The sequence below is a fragment of the Hypanus sabinus genome, chromosome 7 (genome assembly GCF_030144855.1).
Source record: "Hypanus sabinus isolate sHypSab1 chromosome 7, sHypSab1.hap1, whole genome shotgun sequence".
Taxonomy (NCBI): Eukaryota; Metazoa; Chordata; class Chondrichthyes; order Myliobatiformes; family Dasyatidae; genus Hypanus; species Hypanus sabinus.
Window position 1 is genome coordinate 181,995,246 of NC_082712.1, and position 14,192 is coordinate 182,009,437.

At 43.3% G+C, this 14,192-nt stretch overlaps 1 protein-coding gene across 4 annotated transcripts in view; it reads right to left on the reverse strand.

The window, feature by feature from the left end:
- Positions 1-858: 858 nt before the first annotated feature.
- LOC132397464 (dispanin subfamily A member 2b-like) overlaps positions 859-14,192 on the reverse strand; it is a 93,334-nt gene continuing 80,000 nt past the window's right edge. The window contains exon 2 of one of the 4 annotated variants that reach the window (XM_059976295.1): positions 859-1,259. In XM_059976295.1, coding sequence (XP_059832278.1) covers positions 1,092-1,259 — 168 coding nt within the window. In that variant the 3' untranslated portion in view covers positions 859-1,091. The remainder of the gene's footprint in view (positions 1,260-14,192) is intronic. The other 3 variants (XR_009513385.1, XR_009513383.1, XR_009513384.1) reach the window with 3 other exon arrangements.

The window sequence follows — 14,192 nt, forward strand, 5'->3', positions numbered from 1 at the left end:
GAAAAGGTAGGTAGGTGGAGATGAGTCCATGGCCAGATCAGCCATGATCTTTTTGAATAGCGGAACAGGCTCAACGGGCCAGATGGACCCCGCCTGCTCTTATTTCTTATGTTCTTATGTTACAGTGATAACTCTCCAGAGACCAACCACCATGGAACTGGAGGATCCCATGGATACATGGAGATCAGATCAAGAAGACAAGGAACGCCTAGCCAACATAGACTCATTCCCCGGTAATATCTTTTCTCTTCATTCACTGTTCATGAAGGGTCAGGGAATCATAGTGGATTCAAGCTAGGTTGTTAGTTAGTGAACCTATGGGCATTTTAGAATTAGAATTAGAATTTCATTTCTTACATCGATCTCACAACATGAGATATGTTGCATCTTCTTTGCTATACACAAGCAATAAGAAAGGGAAATGTGTGAGGATATTGCCCAAGCACTAAGATTGTATACCTAATTGTTTTGTATACATGTATGTACAGTCAGATATGCAATCAGATCAATTTAGTTGAGACAATAAGGATTACATATCCATAAATAAAGATTCTCTCTTTGCCTCTCTGATAATTTTTACTAAGTGTTAGATTGTTATAATATTGTCTGACCTGCTGAGTTCCTCCAGTATTTTGTCTCTGTCATTAGATACTTAAACTTAATGGTCTAATATCCTCAGTGACTCCCATGAATATTTTCAGTCATATCTGGTTTTCACTTCATGGGAACAAACTGATATTGTAACACAGTCTTTGAGTTACCTCATTGAATTCTGAAAATCCATACAATTTGTGACACAAAAGCAGGAGTAAATTCAAAAACCCCACCAGTAACCTTCAAGACTCCATAACTGTGTTTTCAATTACTTTATTAATAACATCCAAGCCATATATTGTCCCCATTTTATAGAAGAGATCTATATTGTGGCCAGTTGATTAAGTATATCAGGCCTCCATAAAGATTACAGACAAAGTAAGCAATAGTAAACAATGCATCAAAAAAGTTAAACAGCTCCATCACAAGCTCCATGACCAATAAACTGCTGTGACCATCATTCGTCCTTTTACTTCAAGGCATGTAATCGCATCATGCTAATAATAACGGTGATTTATTGCCGAATGCAGTTGAATAAATACCACTGTAATGGTGATTACGATGGAAAGAACACCAATCACAGTGGCTACAATATTGAGTGACCATGCTGTAGATCCATAGTGCTGAGCTCCTTCGATGTCACCAACTACTTTCCGATCTCTAGACTGAAAGAAAACAAGTATAAATAAATGAGCTTTTGAATACAGTGTGCAAGCAGACTGTGACCGCAAGGTTGTTGATATCTAACTGGTTAGACTAGTCTACTTATAGTGCAACAATCTCAATATAAAATAACAGAATTAGAGTCAGGTTTATTGTCACTGACATTTGTCATGAAATTTGTTGTTTTGCAGCAGCAGTCCAGTGGAATGTAACTGTCTCATTGTAGGCTCATAATGAAGTTAGCTGTTTCTGTGAACGCAACCTAACAGCAACATAACTCTACAATGCTTGGGAATAATGATGGAAAGGTCATTACCAGTAAATAAACCTGTCTAGGATGGGTATGTTTGGGTAACCACAAAAACATAAAAGATTGAACGTTCCTTGTAAGGGAAAATAAAACAAGTATCTGCATCAATACTGACTTCAATTTTAATGTTTGCCAGGAAACGATAATTCAGCTCTCACGAGTATAAACTTAGATTAAATTGCATTGTCAAAATATTTTAAGCTGTAACAAACAAAATAAAGGGTCCATCCCATTAACAGTATGTCAATCTATAACATGCATGCAATCATTGGAGCTCATGTCACGTAATGAATCCAGTTTGCTTCACTTTGTTCACTCACAATAACGACCTGGTTCTGCACTGAAAGAACAGTCCAGACAAAGAATAAAAAATAAATAAACATCTCCTCTTGCCTTTTCTCCAATCATGTGTGCTAGCTGGCTGAATGAAAGTTATCTGCATATGCTCTGTGAAACCGTAGTCTGCATGAGGATTTTCGAACATCAGTAACTGACATTCCAAATTTGGTTTTCACCACATTTCTCTGTCCTGTTTGTTGTCAGTTTCTTTTCTGGGGCACCTTCTTGGCCAAAATGTTAACAAGACCAATATTATTAGCTAATTCAACAAGCCTGAATTTTTATTTTAAACAGCAAAAATGAAATCTCATTTGAAACTCTGTATTATTAAGTGCATAATATAATTCAAGGAACACTTTTTTATATACAGATTTCAATTTTGAAGAGACCTACAGAAAATAAAATGCCCAACAGCATAAATGTATTAATTAAATACATTAAACCAGGATATTACAGTAAAATATACTATAAATGATAATAAATGTATTTTTAAAAATTAAGTAGGGTAAAAAGAGCAAAAATAAGACAGTGTTGATTTGGGTCATTGTCTGTTCAGAAATAAGGGGAAGGGGACAGAAGTACACTTTATTTATTGAGGCTTCCATTGGTTGGGGTCAACCATGAATGTTGCATCCCAGCTGTCTCTCTGATACTCAAGCCAGGGCAGTTCGATATGGAGAGAAAACTATCACCCATGCAGCAGGCTCCCCATCTCCATGCAGCTGATGAATCCAAAGAAATGGCAGGGACTGATACAGATTGGTACCAGCATTATTACAGGAGTTGTCAGTCTGCATCGATCTCTCCAACACCGTGGTGTCAAGAAAACAACCTCTCCCTCTATGTTGCAAAAACAAAGGAGCTGGTTGTGGATTACAGGAAGAATGGACACAGGCAAACCCCTATTGACATCAGTGGATCTGAGCTTGAGAGGGTAAACAGCTTTAGGTTCCTTGGCATCCACATCACTGAGGACCTCAAGTGGTCTGTGTACACCATTTGTATGGCAAAAAAAGTACAGCAGCGCCTCTTTCACCTCAGACAGTTGAGGAAATTTTGGTATGGGCCTGCAAATCCTAAGAATTTTTTAGAGGGCAACAATTGAGAGCATCCTGACTGGCTGCAGCAGTGCCTGGTATGGGAACTGTATCTCCCTTAATTGCAGGATTCTGCAGAGAGTGGTGTTTTCAGCCCAGCACATCTGTAGTTGTGAACTTCCCATGATTCAGGACATTTACAAAGACAGGTGTGCAAAAAGGACCTGAAAGATCATTGGAGACCCGAATCACCCCAACCACAATCTATTCCAGCTGCTACCGTCCGGGAAACAGTGTCGCAGCATAAAAGCCATGAACCACAGGCTCCAGAACAGCTTCTTCCACCAGGCCATCAGACTGATTAACTCACGCTGATCTGAGCGTATTTCTATGTTAGAATTTTCCATTTCCTAAATACTGTAAGCTGATGAGCCCCATCTACCCAAAGTCATTGGTTTTAAGGTGGCAGCAATCTGCCTTTGCCCTACTCCTGTATTTGAGACACACGTCATTGGGAGCATTTAATTGATAGTGGGAGCTTATCCCCAGCTATTACAACCTTAAGGAACCATTTCATTTATTGAAAATTCTAAAATGGATAAACACAGTTCAAGCCAAAAATATTTATCATAAGAAATATTATTCCATTACTTGAGCATATAATCAGTTACATCCAAGTAGAGCTGGATCTGGACAATATCCATGCCTTAACTGATAGGTGGCACCACATATTGCTTGGTGAAAATCCTGGGGTTCTCTCCCTAACAGCATTTTGGATAGAATCATAAGTCAAGGACTGTAGAGGTTCAATTAAGGTCACCACCACCTTTCAAGGATAGTTGGGGATGAAGTCAGCCTACGAACCCACGTCCTTTCAATAAATAAGTTAAAAAGTTGTATTAAAGCAGAACACAATCTTTGTTGTTTAGGTGCACAAAGCCCACTGGCCCCGAAAGCACTGCTCTCAATAGAGGCAAGTAGTCAGTTCAGAGTGTGACCCCCTTCCCTGAATCAAGCCTCTGAGCAGCCACTTTGACTAAGCCCACATCAGAGAAATTTATTAGCACCAAATAGACTTAAACAAAGACACAGACCCTGGTATTCAGTTTAAGTACACATATAACTGAGATTTTTCCTGCAGACATAATCATCAAATCTATAGGATAGTAGCTATAACATGATCAATGAAAGTTCAAGTAGAGCACAGAAGATAACAAACTGAGCAAATGCAAATATAAATAAATAGCAATAAGTACTGAGAGCACAGAATAACAAGATAAAGAGTCCTTGAAGTGAGATTATTGGTTGTGGGAACATCTCAAGGGATGGGAGTAGTTATCCCCTTGTTCAAGAGCCTGATGGTTGAGGGGTAGTAACTATTCTTGAACCAGATAATGTGAGGCCTGAGGCTCTTGTATCCTCTGCCTGATGGCAACAGTGAGAAAAGAGCATGGCCTGGGTGGTAAGAATCTTTGATGATGGATTCTGCTTTCCTATGACAGTGTTTTATGTAGATATGTTCAATGGTTAGAAACATAGAAAACCTACAGCACAATACAGGCCCTTCAGCCCACAAAGTTGTACTTAACATGTCCCTATCTTAGAACTACCTAGGCTTTACCCATAGTTCTCTATTTTTCTATGCTCCATGTAGCTATCCAGGAGTCTCTTAAAAGACCCTATCATTTCTGCCTCCACCACCACCACTGGCAGCCCATTCCACACACTTATCTCTCTTTGCGTAAAAAACTTATCCCTGACATCTCCTCTGTACCTACTTCCAAGCACCTTAAAACTATGGCCTCTCATGCTAGCCATTTCAGCTCTGGGGAAAAGCCTCTGACTAACCATACGATCAATGCCTCTCATTATCTTATACACCTCTATCAAGTCACCTTTCATCCTCTGTCACTCCAAGGAGAAAAGGCCGAGTTCACTCAACCTATTCTTATAAGGCATGATCTCCAGTCCAGGCAACATACTTGTAAATCTCCTCTGCACCCTTTCTATGGTTTCCACATCCTATGGTTGGGAGAGGTTTACCTGTGATGTACTGGGCTGAATCCACAATCTTTTATAGTATTTCCATTCAAAGGCATTGGTATTCCCATACCAGACCGTGATGCAGCCAGTCAATACACTCTCTCCTACACATCTCTAGAAATTTGTCCAAGTTTTTGATGTTATGCCAAATCTCCATAGACTCCTGAGGAAGTAGAGGTGCTTCTGATCGGGAAGCGGCCTGGTCGAGGGAAGTTCCTGGTGTGAGAAGTGCTAGTCTTTGGCTCGAGAGATTCTGGCAGTTTTGGCAGTTGGATAGTGCAATCAAGAATTGATAAGCAGTTGATTGGCAATCAAGATTTGAATAGCTCAGACTCAGCAGAAAACAGCTGATTGGGCGATTGAGGTCAGGTGTCCTTGCAGCTGGCAAAGCTCAAGCAAATAAAAAGAGGGAGCGCTCTAGTAGAGTGGCCTGTTGGGAAGTGCCTGGTGTGAAAAGTGCTAGTCTTTGGTGAGGAGACTACGCCAGGCACAATAGCAGAGGGTGAAGACATGACTGCTAAGCTGATTCAGTGTGCTATGTGCATGATGTGGGAGGTCAGGGACACTGATGGTGCCCCTGGCTGCTACAGCTGTGGAAAGTGTGTCCAGATTCAGCTTCTTGAAGGAGCATGTTGCAGCACTGAAGAAAGAACTGGATGACCTCAGGTTTATCTGTGAAAACAAGGGTTTTTTGCACAGGACCTACAGTGAGGTTGTTACACTGAGGATACCAGAAGAGAGAAAGGGAGTGACAATGAAGAAGGAAAGGATGCCTGAAGTACAGGAGACCCCAGGGGATATACCTCTTGTAAACAGGTTTACCTTCTTGGAAGCTGTCAGGACAGAAGATACTGCCAGTCTGAGAGGCGGACAGGTCTGCAAGCCAAAAATTGGTGCAGAAGCAGAGCCGAGGAGTCAGACATCAGGAAGAGCCGTGGTAGTAGGGGACTCCATAGTAAGAGGTACGGAAAGGGGTTTCTGTGGCAACAGGTGAGATTTAAGGATGGTGTGTTGCCTCCCTGGTGCTAGGATCCAGGACTTCTTGGACTGGTTGCAGGGAATCCTCAAAGGTGAAGGTGAACAGCTGGAAGTGGTAGTGCATGTTGGCACAAATGACATTGGGAAGAAGAGGAAGGACATTCTGCAGTGGGACTTCAGAGATCTAGGAAGAAGGCTGAAAAGCAGGACTTCCAGGGTGGTTATCTCTGGTTTGCTTCCAGTTCCTCATGCTGGAGAGGGCAGGAACAGGGAAATAATGGATCTGAATGTGTGGCTGAGGAACTGGTGTGGGAAGCAAGGATTTACATTCTTAGACCACTGGGATCTGTTTTGGGGTAGGGATGAATTGTACAAAAGGGACGGGTTGCACCTTAATAGGCGGGGGACCAGCATTCTGGCAGACAGGTTTGCCACTGCAACACGGATGTGTTCAAACTTAGTGGGGGGGAGGGGAGATGAACTGGAAGTATAAGGATGGAGTTAAAGGGAAAGTGAAAATAAAAAGTTAAAAAGGACAACAGAATCAATGGAGTAGAAAGCTCAAGAAGCGATCATATAGTATGGCCAAGTGAAATAGGAATTGATATGAAAGGAGAGGGGAGTACCAAATTAAAAATATTATATATGAATGCGCCAGGTATAAGGAATAAAGTAGATGAGCTTGAGGCTCAGTTGGAAATTGGCAAGTATGATGTTGTGGGAATAACTGAGACATGGGTTCAAGCAGACAGGGCCTGGGAAATGAATATTCAAGGATATACATCTTATCTAAAGGACAGACTGACTGGCAGAGGGGGTGTGATGGCTCTGTTGGTGAGGAATTATATTCAGTCCCTTGCAAGGGGGGACATAGAATCTGGGGATGTAGAGTCAGTAAGGATAGAACTGTGAAATTCTAAGGTTGAAACTCCCTAATGGGAGTTATCTACAGGCCCCCAAACAGCAGTCTGGATGTAGGGTGTAAGTTGAATGAAGAGTTAAAATTGGCATGTTGCAAAGGTAATGATACAGTTGTCATGGGGTATTTCAACATGTGGGTAGACTGGGAGAATCAGAATGGTACTGGACCCCAAGAAAGGGAGTTTGTGGAGTGCCTCCGAGATGGATTCTTAGAACAGCTTGTACTGGAGCCTACCAGGGAGAAGGCAATTCTAGATTTAGTGTTGTGCAATGAACTGGATTTGATCAGGGATCTCAAGGTAAAGGAACCATTAGGAGGTAATGACCATAATATGATGTTTTAACCTACAATTTGAGAAGGAAAAATAAGATGTCAGTATTACAGTTAAACAAAGGGAACTATGGAGCTATGAGGGAGGAGCTGGCCAAAGTTCAATGGAACAATACCCTAGCAGGGAAGACAGTGGAACAAAAATGGCAGGTATTTCTGGGAACAATGCAGAAGGTGCAGGATCGGTTCATTCCAAAGAGGATGAAAGATCCTAAGGGGAGTAAGGGGCTGCCGTGGCTGACGAGGGAAGTAAAGGGTAGTATAATAAATAAGAGAAGTATAACATAGCAAAGATGAGCGGGAAACCGGAGGTCTGGGAAGCTTTTAAAGAGCAACAGAAGATAACAAAAAAGGCAATACGCCAAGAAAAAATGAGGTACGAAGGTAAACTAGCGAAGAATATAAAGGAGAATAGTAAAAGCTTCTTTAGATATGTGAATAGCAAAAAAAATAGTTAAGACCAAAATTGGGTCATTGAAGACAGAAACAGGTGAATTTATTATGGGGAACAAGGAAATGGCAGATGAGTTGAACAGGTACTTTGGATCTGTCTTCACTAGGGAAGATGAAAACAATCTCCCAGATGTAATAGTGGCCAAAGGAACTGAGGTAAAGGATGAACTGAAGGAAATTTATATTAGGCAAGAAACAGTGTTGGATAGACTGAGTCTGAAGGCTACTAAGTCCCTGGGACCTGATGGTCTGCATCCCAAGGTACTTAAAGAGGTGGCTCTAGAAATCGTGGACGCATTGGTAATCATTTTCCAATGTTCTATAGATTCAGGAACAGTTCCTGCTGATTGGAGGGTGGCTAATGTTGTCCCACTTTTCAAGAAAGGAGGGGGAGAGAGAAAACAGGGAATTATAGACTGGTTAGCCTGACATCAGTGGTGGGAAAGATGCTGGAGTCAATTATAAAAGAGGAAATTACGACACATTTGGATAGCAGTAGAAGGATCAGTCCGAGTCAGCATGGATTTATGAAGGGAAAATCATGCTTGACTAGCCTTCTGGAGTTTTTTGAGGATATAACTATGAAAATGGACAAGGGAGATCCAGTGGATGTAGTGTACCTGAACTTCCAGAAAGCTTTTGATAAAGTCCCACATAGGAGATTAGTGGGCAAAATTAGGGCACGTGGTATTGGGGACAGAGTACTGACATGGATTGAAAATTGGCTGGATGACAGGAAACAAAGTAGTGATTAACGGGTCCCTTTCGGAATGGCAGGCTGTGACCAGTGGGGTACAGCAAGGTTCGGTGCTGGGACCGCAGCTGTTTACAATATACATGATTTAGATGAAGGGATTAAAAGTAACATTAGCAAATTTGCTGATGACACAAAGCTGGGTGGCAGTGTGAAATGTCAGGAGGATGTTATGAGAATGGAGGGTGACTTGGACAGGTTGGGTGAGTGGGCAAATGTATGGCAGATGCAGTTTAATGTGGATAAATGTGAGGTTATCCACTTTGGTGGCAAGAACAGGAAGGCAGATTACTATCTAAATGGAGTCAAGTTAGGAAAAGGGGAAGTACAACGAGATCTAGGTGTTATTGTACATCAGTCAATGAAAGCGAGCATGCAGGTATAGCAGGCAGTGAAGAAAGCTAATGGCATGCTGGCTTTTATAACAAGAGGAATTGAGTATAGGAGTAAAGAGGTCCTTCTGCAGCTGTACAGGGCTCTGGTGAGACCCCACCTGGAGTATTGTGTGCAGTTTTGGCCTCCAAATTTGAGGAAGGACATTCTTGCTATTGAGGGAGTGCAGCGTAGTTTCACAAGGTTAATTCCCAGAATGGCGGGACTGTCATATGTTGAAAGATTGGAGCGACTGGGCTTGTATAGACTGGAATTTAGAAGGATGAGAGGGGATCTGATTGAAACATAAGATTATTAAGGGATTGGACACACTGGAGGCAGGAAGCACATTCCCGCTGATGGATGAGTCCAGAACTAGAGGCCACAGTTTAAGAATAAGGGGTAGGGTATTTAGAACAGATGTGGAAAAGCTTTTTCACCCAGAGAGTGGTAGATATGTGGAATGCTCTGCCCCAGAAGGCAGTGGAGGCCAAGTCTCTGGATGCATTCAAGAGAGAGTTAGATAGAGCTCTTATAGATAGTGGGGTCAAGGGATATGGGGAGAGGGCAGGAATGGGGTACTGATTGTGTATGATCAGCCATGATCACAGTGAATGGCGGTGCTGGCTAGAAGGTCGGAATGGCCTACTCCTGCACCTACTGTCTATTGTCTATTGCTGTATGCAATTACATTTATATGATGGGTCCAGGACAGATCCTATGAGATATTGACACCCAGGAATTTAAAGTTACTGACCCTCTCCACCTCTGATCCTCTGATGAGAACTGACCCATACACCTCTGGTTTCCCTTTCCTGAAGGCTATAATTGGTCTTGCTGATATTGAGTGAGAGGCTGTTGTTATGACGCCACTCACCAAATTTTCAATCTTTCTCCTGTATGCTGATACAGCCCATAACAGTGGTGTCATCAGCAAACTTGAATATGGTGTTGGAGCTGTGCTTAGCCAGTTGAGCAGGGGCTAAGCACACAGCCTGTTGTGCACCTGTGCTGATGGAGATCGTGGAGGAGATTTTGCTAATCCGAACTGACTGGGGTCTGCAGGTGAGGATATCCAAGGTCCAATTGCACAAGGTTGTATTGAGACCCAGGTCTTGGAGCTTACTGATTAGTTTAGAGGGGATGATGGTATTAAATGCTGTGCTGTAATCAATAAACAGCATTCTTTGCTGTCCAGATCTTCCAGGGTTGTGTGAAGAGCCAATGAGAAATGTCATCTGCTGTGGACCTTTTCTTGGGTATTCAAATTGGAGTGGATCCAAGTCCCGACTCAGACAGGAGCAGGTATGTTTCATTACCAGCCTCTCAAAACACTTTATCACTGTAGATATAAGTGCAACTGGTTGATAGTTTTTGGGAAAGCCCAGAGCTTTTTTTGGGCACCGGAATGATTGAAGCCTGCTTGAAGCAGGTGGGTACCACACAATGCCAAATCAAGAGGTGAAGATATCTATGATCAGCACAGATCTTTAGTATTCAGCCATTGTCGGGAGTAGGCCAGTGGCAACAGTAGAAGTGACGGTCTTTGGCTCAAAAAAGGCTTTGGCCCAGAAGAGGTGTCAGCTCTCTGTAAAGTTTGTTAAGGTTTCCTTTTTGGTTTTTTCCTTTTCCTCTCTTATGGTACCATTTAAATGGCTGTGGTGTTCTCTTCGTGCCGGATGTTGGAGAACTGGGAGACCCAGAGTCTCCTGGGAACCTATATCTGCGTGAAGTGCATCCAGCTGCAGCTCCTTGAAGACCGTGCAAACATGAGGAAATCTACAGATGCTGGAAATTCAAGCAACACACACAAAATGCCGGTGGAATGCAGCAGGCCAGGCAGTATCTATAGGAAGTGGGCAGTTGTTGATTGCAAAAGGAAGTAGTATGTGTGTGAGGCTGGTTTTCTGTGGTCAGTGTCAGATGTGGGAGGTCCTGGAGTCTCCTGGCATCCCGTTCGGCCACATCTGCACCCGGTGCATCAAGATGCAACTCCTAAGGGACCATGTTAGGGAACTGGAGATACAGCTCATTGACCTTCGTCTGGTCAGAGAGAGTGAGGAGGTGATGGAGAGGAGTTACAGGCAGGTGGTCACCCCGGGCCCATGGGGGACAGAGAAATGGGTCACAGTCAGGAGAGGGAAGGGGAAGAGTCAGGTACTAGAGAGTACCCCTGTGGCTGTACCCCTTGACAATAAGTACTCCTGTTTGAGTTCTCTTGGGGAGGACAGCCTACCTGGGGGAAGCGACAGTGGCCATGCCTTTGGCACAGAGTCTGGCCCTGTGGCTCAGAAGGGTAGGGAAAGGAAGAGGAAGGCAGTAGTGATAGGGGACTCTATAGTCAGGGGGTCAGACAGGTGATTCTGTGGATGCAGGAAAGAAACTTGGATGGTAGTTTGCCTCCCAGGTGCCAGGGTCCGGGATGATTCTGATTGCGTCCAAGATATCCTGCAGTGGGAGGGAGAACAGCCAGAGGTTGTGGTACATATTGGTACCAATGACATAGGTAGGAAAAGGGAAGAGGTCCTGAAAGAAGACTACAGGGAGTTAGGAAGGAAGTTGAAAAACAGGACCTCAAAGGTAGTAATCTGGGGATTAGTGCCTGTGCCACATGACAGTGAGAATAGGAATAGAATAACGTCGATGATAAATACATGGCTGAAGGAATGGAGCAAGGGGCAGGGATTCAGATTTCTGGATCATTGGGACCTCTTTAGGGGCAGGAGTGACCTGTACAAAAAGGACGTGTTGCACTTGAATCCCAGGGGGACTAATATCCTGGCAGGCAAGTTTGATAGAGCTGTTGGGAAGGGTTTAAACTAGTTTTGCAGGTGGTGGGATTCAGGATGTCAGTGCAGGGATGAAGGTAGAAGGACAAGGGCATGATGCTAAGAGTTCTGAGTTGATGAGGAAGGACAGGCAGGGGATGAAACATAATTGTAGCCAGTTAAAGGGGTGGAAATGTGTCTATTTCAATGCTAGGAGTATTAGGAACAAGAAGGATGAACTCAGAGCATGGATTAGTATGTGGAACTATGATGTTGTGACAGTTACTGAAACTTGGTTGGAGGAAGGGCAGGATTGGATGATGCAGGTCCCGGGGTTCAGGTGTTTTAAAAGGAAAAAGATGGGAGGTAGAAAAGGGGGGGCGTGGCATTGCTGGTCAGGGATAGAATCAAAGCTATAGAAAGGGAGGACGCTGCAGAAGGAGTGTTGACGGAGTCAGTCCGGATGGAAGTCAGAAATAGGAAGGGATCAATCACTGTGTTGGGAGTAGTCTATAGGCCCCCAAATAGCCCTTGGACACTGAGGAGCAGATAAGTTGGCAGATTTTAGAATGTTGCACAAAATACAGGGTAGTAGTTATGGGTGATTTCAACTTCCCTTATATTGACTGGAACCTCCTGAGTGCAAGGGGGATAGATGAGGCTGAATTTGTCAGGTGTGTTCAAGAAGGATTCCTGACTAAGTATGTTGACCAGCTGACAAGAGGAGAGGCTATACTGGCTCAAGTTCTGGGTAATGAACCTGGTCAGGCGACAGACCTCTTGGTGGGGGAGCATTTTGGTGAGAGTGACCACAACTCCCTTAGCTTCAGCATAGCTATGGAAAGGGATAAAATCAAATGAAATGGTAAAGTGCTTAACTAGGGAAGGGCTAACTTTGAAGGGATGAGGCAGCAACTAGCGAGAGTAAATTGGAAACAGATGTTCAAAGGGGAAAGCACAAAAGTAATGTGGGAAAAGTTTATGGACCACTTGGGCTGGGTTCAGGATAGGTTTGTCCCACTGAGGCAAGGAACAAATGGTAGGAAAAGGGAGCCATGGCTGACGAAACACGAGGCAACTCGTCAAGAGGAAGAAGGAAGCATATCTTAGATATAAGAAGCAGGAAGTACTTGTTTCCTGCCTCTAGTGTGTCCAATCCCTTAATAATCTTGTATGTTTCAATCAGATCCCCTCTCATCCTTCTAAATTACAGTGTATACAAGCCCAGTCGCTCCAATCTTTCAACATATGGCAGTCCCGCCATACCGGGAATTAACCTCGTGAACCTACACTGCACTCTCTCAATAGCAAGAATGTCCTTCCTCAAATTTGGAAACAAACTGAACACAATACTCCAGGTGTGGTCTCACCAGGGCCCTGTACAACTACAGAAGGACCTCTTTACTCCTGTACTCAACTCCCCTTGTTATGAAGGCCAACATGCCATTAGCTTTCTTCACTGCCTGCTGTACCTGCATGCTTACTTTCAGTGACTGATGTACAAGTCCTGACGAAGGGTCTTGACACGAAACGTTGACTGCTTCTTTCAACGGATGCTGCCCGACCTGCTCAGTTCATCCAGCTTTTAAGTCTTGATTTGACCACAGCATCTGCAGTGTACTTTGTGTTTACACCTAAATCTTGTTGTACTTCCCCTTTTCCTAACTTGACACCATTCAGATAGTAATCTGCCTTCCTGTTCTTTCCACCAAAATGGATAACCACACATTTATCCACATTAAACTGCATCTGCCCACTCACCCAACCTGTCCAAGTCACCCTGCATTCTCCTAACATCCTCCTTATATTTCACACTGCCACCCAGCTTTGTGCCATCTGCAAATTTGCTAATATTACTTTTAATCCCTTCATCTAAATCATTAATGTATATTGTAAATGGCTGCAGTCCCACCACCGAGCCTTGTGGTACCCCACTAGTCACTGCCTGCTATTCTGAAAAGGGCCTGTTAATCCTTCCTGTTTCCTGTCTGCCAATCAATTTTCTATCCATGTTAGTACCCTACCCCCAATACAATGTGCTCTAATTTTGACCACTAATCTCCTATGTGGGCCCTTATCAACGGCTTTCTGAAAGTCCAGGTATACTACATCCACTGGATCTCCCTTGTCAATTTTCATAGTTACATCCTCAAAAAAATTCTAGAAGATTAGTCAAACATGATTTCCCCTTCGTAAATCCATGCTGACTTGGACCAATCCTGTTACTACTATCCAAATGTGCCGCTGCTTTATCTTTTATAATTTACTCCAGCATCTTCCCCACCACTGATGTCAGGCTAACTGGTCTATAATTCCCTGTTTTCTCTCTCCCTCCTTTCTTATAAAGTGGAATAACATTAGCTACCCTCCAATCCTCAGGAACTGATCCTGAATCTATAGAACATTGGAAAATGATTACCAATGCGTCCACAATTTCTAGAGCCACCTCCTTAAGTACCCTGGGATGCAGACCATCAGGCCCTGGGGATTTATCAGCCTTCAGTCCCATCAGTCTATCCAACACGATTTTCTGTCTAATGTGAATATCCTTCAGTTCCTCCATTACCCTAGGTCCTCTGGCTGCTATTACATTTGGGAGATTGTCTGTATCTTCCCTAATGAAGACAGT